This window comes from Haliotis rubra, unplaced genomic scaffold (genome assembly GCF_003918875.1).
Source record: "Haliotis rubra isolate DU_JTF1 unplaced genomic scaffold, ASM391887v1 Scf324, whole genome shotgun sequence".
NCBI classification, from domain to species: domain Eukaryota; kingdom Metazoa; phylum Mollusca; class Gastropoda; order Lepetellida; family Haliotidae; genus Haliotis; species Haliotis rubra.
Window position 1 is genome coordinate 359,331 of NW_025766996.1, and position 12,852 is coordinate 372,182.

Genomic DNA, 12,852 nt, shown 5'->3' on the forward strand with positions numbered 1-12,852 from the left:
GCACGTGATATTGAGTCACCCCTGATCAGTCGTAACTTTCATGATTTAAGAGTACACTAAACTTTGAGACTTTCAAACATAACCTGCAAACCCACATTTTGTAAGGTGACTGGTTTATTTGTTTGTTTAATACCGCACTCAAAAACGTACCAGATATATGGTGGCAGTCTGTAAATAATCAAGTCTGGACCAGACAATCCAGTGATCAACAGCATGAGCATCTATCTACGCAATTGGGATACGATGACATATCAACCAAGTCAGCGAGCCTGACCACTCGATCCTGTTAGTTGCCTCTTACGACAACGCGGCCAACGCTTTAACCCCTAGGCTACCCCACTGCCCCTTTGGATTTCTAGGAACAACAAAGCTGAAATCTGCATAGACAAAATTTATTGACTCCTAAAACATGAAAGTGGAGCGACAGCAACGGACAAGTGCTGTGTCCGTTTCGTCTGATCGCATCTGTACACAACAAGATATACAGGTATATATCAACCACTGTACACTGTACGTATATATATATATTGTATATCTATATATATATTTATGTGATAAGACAATCACAATGGATGAGGCCTTGCTCTTTGTAATGATACGGAACCACCGTCACAGAAATCCGCTAAAATAACCAAAACAACATTTATGGCAGTAAAAGAATTCGGAAACAGAATGGCCATCTGTGTAATGCCCTCAAAATCCAGGAACCATTTCCATGGCAACCACAACCCTGGATACAACAGATACAAGTGATTTGTGTGGGAACGTACTGTCTTGATGAAAAACACAAAGAGAAATTAACACAAATATAATTACATGAAAAAGCATTTAAAATGCCTTCAAATTTAATAGAATTTGAATTTAACATTGAATTAAACAAAATTTAATATTTTAAAAGAAAATCCCCCGGTTCAGGAGATAAAAACAAGTCATAAACTTTAAATGAAAATTTTTACTAATCAACAAATATTGTGATTGTTTCCAAACATTTCTATGAAAGACAAATTCACTACATACTTTATACTTTGTCAAAATGAATTTTAAATTTAAAAAAAACCTTAAAATTTATTAAATTAAAATTTAATCTTAAAATTAGCGCCACTGAGCATCTGTAAGGTGGATTGTAGGCGCTTTACAAATGTATTATTATAGAGTCACTATGAGACTATTGTGCATCCAGGGTTGTAAGCTTACTGCAAAGGAATATTCCCTTGACTATCGAGGATGATCTGGGTAGGGGTTACACACATGAAATTTGAGATCAAGTTTTACAGTTTTCTATCCAACAAATCAAACAAACTGTAACATAATTGGATCCTGGTAATATTTCTTTCCCAGCGGTCACTGGGCACAGGATACTGGATGCTGTGAACTGGCCAGTTTACAGGTTATGGGCTATGATGACAGAATTACACTGGTGATTAAGTAAGGCTAATTTTGTACAATAATAAGCTCCGGTATGTACAATGCTAACTCTGGTTATGGAGTCTAAGTGTACATGAATGTTGCACCATACTGTAAACGGACCAACTAATAACGGACCGTGCCATTACAACAATAGGGGTGCAAGGTATATACTCCCTGTTGGAAATGCACAGTAGAACGAATCTGACAAAACAAATATCTCTTGTGAATCAGTGCTGTTTGAGAACTAAAATCAATTTCGAACAAATTTGTAAGAAGCTTTCTCTAAATATAATCATAATTTGTCTTTTTGAGCACTTGAAGTTGAACATATTTCTCGCTAGGCGGAAGTGAGTTTCTGAACACTAGTCACATGACAACAATGAGATAGGCAGCTATGATGATGATGATGATGATGATGATGATGATGATCGTCCTCCATGCAAAACACTGCTGCACTACAATTAAGGGAGGGGAGAGAAACTGTCAGATAATTAAGTGAGTGAGAGTTAGTTTTACGCCGCTTTTAGCAATATACCAGCAATATCATGATGGTGAACACCAGAATCAGACATTTAAGAACAGACTTAAAAGTCTAGTGATAGAGAGGATGACTTTCAGCAATATTCTAGCAAGATCGCGGTAGGGGACACCAGAAATGGGCTTCACACACCCACATGGGGGATTGAACAAGGGTCTTTCACAGGCTGGGCGAATGCTTTTACCACAAGGCTAACCCCAAGTCCTAAAAGTCTACCGGAACTGATGCCACATATTTCCCATATTCAGTGATTGACAACAATAATTTTTATAATCAATAGGCTTGGTTCAGCAATAATATACTCATAGAAATGAAAAATGGAACACATGAAAGTACAAGTGCTTCTTTATTTATTTATTTAATTTCACTCACAGTGCAATACACACCTTGTGAACAAACCTGGAAAAGAATAAAGCAACACTTGTACTTTCATGTGTTCCCTTATTCATTTCTATGAGCATAATAATGATAATGAAAATCTGTTATCACTGGGTCATTCAAAATTGAGACATAAATACATTTGTTGTGGAGTTATTGCTGACCAGTTATTCAGGAAGCCGAAACTTTAATGAAAAACTTAGTTTCTAGAGCTCAATACCTTATCTTAAGATGTTTGTTCAGCTGGGGAAAGTGAATGTTTGGATTGGTGATTAACGCTGCCTCAGCAATATTCCAGCTCTATGGACCGCCTCCGTGGTGGAGCAGCCCGGAGAGCGGAAGGTCGCGGGTTCGATCCCCGACCGCGTCATACCAAAAAGACGTTAAAATATGGTACTTGTTGGTCCCTGCCTGGCTCTCGGCATCAACGGGTACAAGAAGGACTGATCGGCTCGGAGTCAGTATAATGTGTCTGAGTGGAGTATTCATGCTTCACTGCGGCATGGTATCTCAGTGGGCTAGCAATATAAAACCAGCTTCAGTCTGGGCTAGTACAAGCAGCCGCACATACACATACACACACATGCACGTCGTCATATGAGCGAAATATTCTCAAGCACGACGTTAAACCCAATTTCACCTCACCTCCAGCTCTATGTCAGCAGTCGTGAATGTTTTGGGCTTAATGCAGTCTTGAATAATATTCTAGTTATATCATGGTACACCAGCTTTGAGGAGGAAATCCAAAGAGATGCAGGTGTTGGGCAATTAGCCCCATGGTGAAACCCTTGGAACCTGTGATGGTGATGACAAACCCTCGAGCCAACTTGTTTCTAGTGAACCAAAGGGAGGCAACTCCGCACAGTGAGCAGTATTTCTGCTTATGTGTAACAGATGTTTTGTGGCCATTGATTTTCCTTTTTCAAATCAATAAAGATTACAGCAGTTGGGCGAGCAAGAATAAACTAGTATTACTGTATATTCTGAATGGCTTTTGTCTGAAGGCAGTCGGCTCCAACAGAAATCCCAAAATTCAAACAAAGGCAAGGGCAGGTAAACCAACTATCAAATAAAGCAAGAACAGGTAACTCAAAACCCCACATCAACCAATTTTCCAATAAGGCAAGAGCAGGTAACTCTAAATCCCATCCAAACCAAGTTAAAAATACAGGCAAGGGCAGGTAACTCTAAATCCCACCAAACCCAATTTTCACACATAAGCAAGGCTAGGTAACTCTAAATCCCACTAAAACCAAATTAAAAATAAAGGCAAGGGCAGGTAACTCCCATCATAACCGCCTATCAAATAATGAAAAAGCAACTTCACCACTGTTTTGGGTGTATGAAAGACAAGCGATTAATGAGTGCAGTGGGTGGATATTTCAAAAATGATCCTTCAAGATCAAGGATTCCTGTACTACCATTATAAAACAAAAATTAGACAGCCAAGCAACAGTGTTGTAATGGAGGACGAAAAATTGTCAGCTACACCAGAACACTCTTATAAAAGTCTGCAATAGTTGATGAACTTTGACCCTTGCACTGACAAGAAGTTCTTGAAATAAAATAATTATCATCAAAGCCATGATTTTAAAATGAATTTACATAGTATCTTTCATCTATAGATAAACAGTAAAACATAAAAATCTGAGGAATTCGTCAGATGGATTGTATCCAAGTACTGTTTACAATATCCAGGACAATCACGCTTAATTTTCCCAAAACAAAATACGGTTGATGTGCTGGATACCCAAGTTCATGTAATCTACAGAGCCTTAAATTAAAGCCTTAAATCTGGTTCTTGAGAGTGCAAGGATCGTTGCCATGGTAACAAATGTCTATCCTATATAAAGAACAGGTTCAGACTGATGAAGTTTGGTTAAAACACTGTCAAAATATTCCCAACAACTAACTACAATCAAAGTTTAATTTTTTTTATTAAAGGTAACCATGACAACCCGTCTCCATCAAGTCTGCACCATGCTAAATTTAACATCTGTTGCCATGGCAAATTTAAAGGGGCTCTTTCGCCTGATTTAATGCCATAGCCATGTACTCTACCACTTAAACAGGCTGTCAAAGATGGAGTCACAAGCACCTGCTCCAGTCTGCAACAGTTTTCTATCAAATACATTTGCAGCTACCTCTGGCTATATCTCCTACCATGAACTGGCTGAAAGAGCCCCTTCCAGATTGGCCTGTTACTCAAACATATGCAAGGGGCATCATGTAAGTAGAAAAAACTGACAAGGTTACTGAAAATATAACAAGGATTGATTCAATCTCATTTACATCTTTCACTCTGATCTGATACCTCTCCTCTTGAAGATCTACATAAAAAGACGGACTTGACTGACCGGTTCCAAATGTAAATAACAAAGCCCATGCTATTATCTTTTCGTGGATCCTTTATACACTCTGTTGCTGAAAGCATAGACTTAAACCCTAATGGGAGAAGCACCCCTTCGGTGTCGAATGTGATGTCGTTTTCGTAAACTGAATTTACGGATTCTAATGGCAAAGAAATGGTAACTGCTTCAGAAAGCAGACATCTGATTGGCCAAAGAACCAAACCTTCACTCAGGGTGAGTGAGTGAGTTCAGTTTTACTCCGCTTTTGGCAATATTCCAGTAATATTATGGCGGAGGACACCAGAAACAGGCTGAGTATAGCTTTAATTTCACATACCTCCAACAGCAGATTTCCAAATTATCAGCATTACATTTCTTCTTGTCATCTCTGTTTGGCGAAATGTATTTAATCAACGATAATATACGTTTTTGTCTATATATCTGAATATTAATCAATTTTCTTCAAATATAGTAGAATTTCTAGTGCAATCGTATTGGCATAGTTTGCGGCTAAAATTCATAGCGACTACGATAAAATCGTAGAGGTTGGCATCTCTGGAAGACCACAAGTACAGGTATGGCCGGCAAAACCTAGAAACACACGATGGGTGGTAACCAGGATTCAAAATCAACCAAGTTTCCTGGTGTGCCCAAGGGACACAACTCTGCACAGCAAATTGTGGCACCTTATGTTTCTGGGCACATGTGCCCAGAAGTCATCAGATCTTCAGACAGGGAGGTATCGGATCAGAGCAAAAGATAAGTGTATTGTAGATGTCCATTTTTTAAAGATTAAAACGCACCCCACCCCACCCCCTCTGATAGTAACCGACCAGATCTTCATGCAGGGATGTATCGGATCAGAGCTAAAGATAAATCTGTAGATGTATTTTTTGACTAAAATGCACCCCTCGCCTCTGAGAGTAACCCACCAGTCTGTTGATGTGGGGAAAGCTAGTTTGTCTCTCCAGCTAAAGACGATGTAGCCGCCCTGAGGTCTACTCTGTATTCCCTGATATAACTGCTTATTCAAGTGATTATATACAAATTGGATAAGGTGGTGCCACCACGTATAGTTCAGGATGGACTCTCCCAAGCTAGCTGCCAGCCAATCAGATCATCTCAAACATGACCGTTTCATTCTTGCCAGGGCATAGAAATGAAGAACCTGCTTTAACATTTCTTATGATTGACACATTGTGAAAACGATTCTAAACACTTTGTTATGGCTTGAAAAGTGCTCATAAGGCCAGAACAATTTATTTGTTTCTAAAAGTGAGCTTACCAAACAATTTGAAATATATTAAAAAGTTATAAAAATGTATATCAATTCATAATTTGTTTGAAACATTTCATTTGTTTGAAAGATGTTACTGTGTTCAAAACTAATTTCATTCAATATTTTTTTTAAAGGATAGTTTTAACTTACTTTTTGCATTTTCAAAAAAATATCACTGTGGGGACATCAGAAATGTGAGGCTTTATGATAACCAAAAGACCAAATGATAGTTTCAAAAATAATTTTTATCGGAATCTTAATATTGTCACCATAATTAGAAGCACAGTTAAATGCAAAATAGTGTCACTTACATGAACATCCAAAATCAAAATTGATCTGGCCTTAATCCACATTGTCATTTAATAAAAACTGGGAAATTTTCAAACCAACAAGTTCGCGGAGTCTCCAGACAAGTCAGTGTTTCATGCTGCCATAAATATGATTCCATGACTTCACAAATTCATAACATGTTAACCACCATCGAGACGTCTCCATGGAGACAACAGTGATGCTTATTCCAACCACTTGGCAAAACTTTGAATAACAGATTTAAGGTAGACTGTTTGTACAAAGTGAGCTATGTACAGCAAGTTGAAGAGCTCTTGTATAGACGAGTACCATGTACAATACAAACTTCAATATATCTGTTTAACTGTCATAATTATAAACAATAAAAGTGTCTTATAAGATAATCAATCTTGGGTAATTACCATATTTAACAAATGCATGGCTGGATGGATTTCCATCCTATTAAAACACATTGAGATTGATTACCTTATAAGAGTTACCTCCCCTTGTTCATAAATAAACTAACAGCCTGATCTGTTTCATTTCATGTTTTAGCTCATTTCCATAAAATTTCACACAAAACTAGTAAATATGAGTGAGGTAAATATACTGGAAAAAAGTCACAAAATGTGAAAATCAATAAACAAAGGGAGGTAACTGTCTGAGACACTTCATATAACTTGTATGAAACAAGGAAGTCAAAAGCCTTGACATTTTACAGGACACTGTACATATTAAAACTGATCATAAAATACTCTTTTTGTGAAGATCAACTTCGTAGGTCAAAGAAAATGTAAATGCCTATGAAATCGGGTGTGAAATATGAACATATCATACACGATAATAAAATGGCACGGACAGGTGAACAGTCAGTTCCTGCTATTTTACATCAACACAACAACTTCAACCGTAAAGTCTTCATATTTCATGTCATAAATTCAAAATCCAATCTCAAATTGTGTCATTAATCAACGCTATTTGAGATCATGGGCTTGTTAAGATTATCATAATTGTTGGAAATTACAAACGTAAATGTGTCAAGGTCAAATCACGAAATCATTATTCTCTCAGTAAGATTTGGATTATTATTCCCCTTACGTAAATATGCACTGCATTGTGGGATATCAACCAATCAAATCAACCAATCAAATCATCTGAAATATCCTCTTCTGTACTGAAATAAAGCACAGACATTTTCAGAAATAGTTTTAACAAAATAATCATTAAAACCGATATATATATATATAAATTTCACTCCCCGAAAAATTGGTCATGTATTTTCTGGAAAAACACACACAACAAAACACAGCAATGTACGTTTTTCGACTGTAAGGCATAAAAGGTTTTAGTGCTCGTTCCTGACTGCCCCAATCTTGTACGCTTAGGGTGGTGCTGCCTTCGAAATGCCTGCCATCAAGATTTTGTACTCTGCATCAACATTGCATTAAGGACAAAGCTTAAACATGCTACAAACTTGACAAGAATGGTCTCATCTAATGAACTCTGGTACATCAGGCCTCATATGCTCCTTTAGCTGGTTTACAAGATCTTGTGACAAAAGAATTACAACTGAAATTCGACAAAAATATAATTACTATTGACCCAAAATATTTCTACAATTAAATGTTAAGATCAGTTGAAATTAAAAAAAAATTATTAATAAAAATGAGATGTTATTACCACTGGTCACAAAAATTGGTGAATAGTATTATAATATTCTTCAGTCTTCAGGCCAAAAAATCCCCAAATAATCGTTTATCGTTTGGACGCTAGTACTGTCAGACCTAATGTGTAAGTTATGTAATTATTTACTTCTTTTTCACAACTATTTACATTGAAAGTAGTGAGGTGCCAGTGAGGACCTTTTGAGGGATACTAGGCGCTATATAAATCTATTATTACTATTATTAAATTTAGGTAATTTTTAAAATCCAACTAATAAAAAATAAAAGGCCTGTTGTACTTTTCTCAGCACAAAGCTAGGCAAATTTTCAATCAGGTTCCAAACAGATACTCTAATTGCATACTTAAAAACGTATATGTTGTAAATGCACTACCGTTTTCGACACATTAAATGCCCTTTGCCAATAATCATATGATTTCAGTTAATTTGGGTTTTGTTACCATTTCCAAAATATTTCAGCAATATCATGGTGGATGACCTTCAAAATATTTCAGCAATATCATGGTGGATGACCTTCAAAATATTTCAGCAATATCATGGTGGATGACCCATAGACAGGTTTTCCATGATACCCATATAGGGAATCAAACCTGGGTAACCAGCGTGACGATCAAACACCCTAACTGCCCTTTCCACTTTATGGATACTCAACCTTGAACCTGTCTTCTTATAAGTCTTCAAAACAGAGAGAGATCAGAGAAATCCGAGTTTTTAAATGTTCATTATGGCTTTAGGTGCAAAAAAGAATATATATTTCAAATTTCCTGTTTGACCTTTATCTGAATAATCATCATTAAATTTCGGGTGTTTTTCAAGTTTCACCATAATATTTCAATATTTTAATTTAATTACAGTTCACTATAGATAGAAAGTCATCACTTTTAATCTTCAACAATGTCATTCTAAAAACGCTTATACCCCAAATACTGCAAATTACCATTTTGACAAAACAATTATTTTAAAAATTGAAAGAACAACCCGAACCAACATACCAGGATCAGCTGAAATAAGACACTCATTTTCTCCTGGCTTAGGCTCTTAATATGTCGAACGTTGTAAATTATAAAAAAATACAGACCCACACAAACCTTCAGCTGAAGAATTTTTACTATTTCTGAAGCACATATTCAACAGAAACTTGATTTTTACAAAAATCTGCAATGGTTGCATTCCAACCACTCTACAACTCACTGAAACTGTCTTTTAACAGCGCGGGAAAATAAGATATTACAATGAGGAGTGAATAAAGTTTACAATGAAAAGAACAGATTTGGTAACGGATCCATTCAAGATTGAGGTAAGGGATAATTAGACGTAACACATGTGAGGAATCGCTGGTGATTTCTGAAATGTTTCAATCATAAGGAGCGATTCTGGAATTTGACCGATATTCAAATTTTCAGAATTAGACACTAACCTACATAATGGTAACTCTCGTAGGATGATAATGGATGAATATAGAACTATACAGTATATATAACCCGATTATACAAGATCTAGATCTATAGGACTCCGTGCTGCTCGTATTGTCCACTCACACGTGTGATACGGTGGCGATATATGTGAAACGTGTGATAGGTACAGCACACAACATGCATGGAGGAATTATGTAATATACACTATGATGGTGGTAAAACGCTATTCATTTTGAAAAAAAAAAAAAGGAAGAAAAACAACTTTGAATAATCACATTGCAACAACCTCTGACCTCTGTCAAAGCACATGCGGAAAATTCTCTTCCATTCCCAGAATTCTGGAACAATCAAATGTATTTCATTATGTTCTATCCAACACCCCTTGAAATCATGGATGAACTCTTCCAGCCTCAGCTTTGGCAGATTCCATTTATGGAAGAGGGAGTGTCAGGTCACACAAATCATCCAACCAGAATCTTTGAAAAATTAACACATCCCTAGAATCTGAAGTTCTCTCATGATGATTCTATGGTCTCCACAGAGAAGAGTTCTTTGTGAAGGGCAGGGAACTCTACATCAGCAGCAGTCTCTCGAAACCTATTGAGAGCACGAATATGGTGTAGAGAAAATGTCCGCAAAATGGGGGTTTGTGTCAACAACTTCGAAAGCAATTCATGATCATCGTGGTGGTTGGCGCCAATTTCTAATTTCAGAGCTGTCAAAATTTTTTCATGTAGTTTTTGGATATCAGTTGTGTCTTTCAAACCTGGTCGATCTGAAAATAGAAACGATAAATATTAAACTGTTCCTCCAAAAAGAAACAATTCCACAGAAAGTGAAAACAGCAGACTGACAACAAATCAGTCCAAATGGACAAAAAGCAATCAGGATACAGTGTTCACGAATAGCGTCTGACCCTCTGACAAATCCGGCAGATTCGCCAACGGTCAGACAGAAGTCTACAACCTGCCGGCCCCAGTGTCTGACTGTATATTTCACAATGACTTTGACCGAAGTTGTTTTATGTGACATGAGACACTTGTTTGCTGTTTATAAATCTTATGTTTGTTAATAATTTCAATGTCAATTATAAGAAATATTAAATCTGAAATGTGTGTATAATTTTATTCCATGGGTCCTGTGCATTTTCAATGGGTCAGACAGACATCTGAAACTTACAGGACCCAATGTCCTGTTACTTTGAAACACCATTCGTGAACACTGAGGATAATCCAATCATTTCCACAAAATCAATAAGCTTGAAACAAAACAAGACGTAAAGACGCATTCCTAATACATTATAGATATATTCCTTATGAAAAACATTCCAGCTACATAAAGGCGATAAGAGTATGTTGCGTGATGCCAAACTCATCAATATTCATGGAAGTTTCTTGAGAGGCATTTAGAAGTTGGTGAATATATAAGACAAATATATGGATGGCAACTTCTTCTTTATTGTATAACACAACATTTCTGGGCTACTTCTTGCCCCTTCTTAAGGTTATTAAAGACAGATGTAAAAACATTATATATACTAGATTTACAGGAAGCCAGAGATGTACAGTGGAAACCACCTAAGTAAAGACTGCTTAACTAAACAGACCTGATAAGTAAACACTATTCTTTGGTCCCGGTAAATTTCTTCATTAATTATCACTATTAGAGTCCGGTTAACTAAACTCGGATAAGTAAACAATACCGCTTAACTAAACGTCTTCTCACGGTCCCAGGAAGTAAATTACTTCACTAAAGAGATCAATAACTAAATTTGTGATTACCGCATAATCCGACATGAGGGGCACATGTCAGTCTCCAGTTAAACAAACATCCTACTTACAGCTCGCTGGCGTCATGCAGTTGACAATACACTGACAACTGGAGGCCAGCCCTGATAAGTTTGTAATTACTTACAAATGTTGTCTGTTATTCTGCTGTATACATATACATACATATGGTTGTCATTTGCAGGTTTTGATAAGTTTTGATAAGTAAAATACCTGATAAGTAAACAATTTTGGCGAGTAGCTTCAAATCTTACTCATCAGGTTTCCACGTTTTGTATATAAATAAAATATTCATGTTATACAACAGCAGTCTTGCAATTTTTGACGAGTGTTGCACTCCGCAATATTCCAGCAATTTTTTGACGAGCGTTGCACTCCGCAATATTCCAGCAAAATGACAGCAGCCAGCAGCCTGTAAAACATTGAGTCTGGACCAGACAAACCTGTGATTCAAAATATAAGCAGGAATACATACAGAACCAAGGAACCAAATGCAGGGTGTGAATTTTCTTTTTTTTTCAATACCTACTTCAAGTGCAAACTGGCTTATAGGCTTGGCTGCACCATCAAAATTTTGATTGCATTATTAAATAATGTCCCTGGTTCTTAAAATAACACAAATTCTTGTTTAGCAATTTTAATAACAAGTACTCAGTATCAGATACATTCAACAGAACCTGACCCCATCATGATAAATGATGAATGATTCTGTTTCAGTTTTGCATTTCCTTTATTTATAAATCTCATTTATATGATTACTTCTACATAACTGATTTATGAGTACACAAATGTTTCTGCTTGTAACAAGTAGTGGTGGTCCGATTAATTGAAATAATCGAAGAGTGGTCGCAGTGACCAAATGACCAAGCAATCAATCACATCTTCTAATAAGCGAACACAAACGATTTTTGAACTACTGTTTAAGTGTAAGCAACACTTGACGATGGAACATATCTTAGAAGTTGTCAGGGTCTGAAAACGTGTTAAATTCTTAGAAACTTCACTTCACTTACTGAAAGGTCATGACTGAATATTTCTTGAAGACTCCAGGAAGTTTATGTTCATGATATATTAGTCATCACTTAAAGTAGCAATTTGCAACATTTTAAATTGGATGTGAAATATGCAAATACAATATGCACAGTTTCTAAATAAAGAAAAACAAAACAGATGACCATGTTGTACTTATCTGCATTAACAACCTGAGTAATGTCTGAAAATCTGAAAAATGACGCTAAACAATTTTATTCAATGATTGCTCGTTGGTAATGAACCCATTATCAATTGTGATACTGCAACCAATTCCCAACACTAGTAACAAGTCACGTGTAGAGAAATGTATTACTTCCAGTCACTTACTTCCCAATTAAAACACACATCAGCTATAACCCAGATAGCATTCGGACGTTGGCTCAACGCTGTTGGCAATGTTGCAAAACCACTGCCAACCAGCGTTGGGAATACTATCTGGAAAGATGTTGGAGGATTTATTGTTAGCTGCACCAGGTGCAACCTGTTACTAACGGCAACCTGCACCAGCCATTTTGAACACGCACCAGTGCATGCTGTAAATAGCGAAATCGCACCCTGAAATGCTTTGCACCAAGTAATCAAACGCTTTGTGCCAAGTAACCAAATGGTTTGCGCAAAGTCAGACAACTAGTGTTGGGAATCGGAAAACAAATCCACTATCGATTATCGGGGGATTGTGGTGACCGATTATCG

At 36.7% G+C, this 12,852-nt stretch overlaps 1 protein-coding gene across 4 annotated transcripts in view; it reads right to left on the minus strand.

Moving 5' to 3' along the window:
• Nucleotides 1-328: 328 nt before the first annotated feature.
• Nucleotides 329-12,852, minus strand: part of LOC124283873 (probable nuclear hormone receptor HR3) — a 66,940-nt gene continuing 54,416 nt past the window's right edge. For 3 of the 4 annotated variants that reach the window (XM_046719897.1, XM_046719895.1, XM_046719894.1), the window contains one exon: nt 2,998-10,115. In XM_046719897.1, the coding sequence (XP_046575853.1) occupies nt 9,856-10,115 (260 nt within the window). In that variant the 3' untranslated portion in view covers nt 2,998-9,855. Of the gene's footprint in view, nt 340-2,997; nt 10,116-12,852 lie in introns of those variants that run through there. The other variant, XR_006900424.1, reaches the window with a different exon arrangement.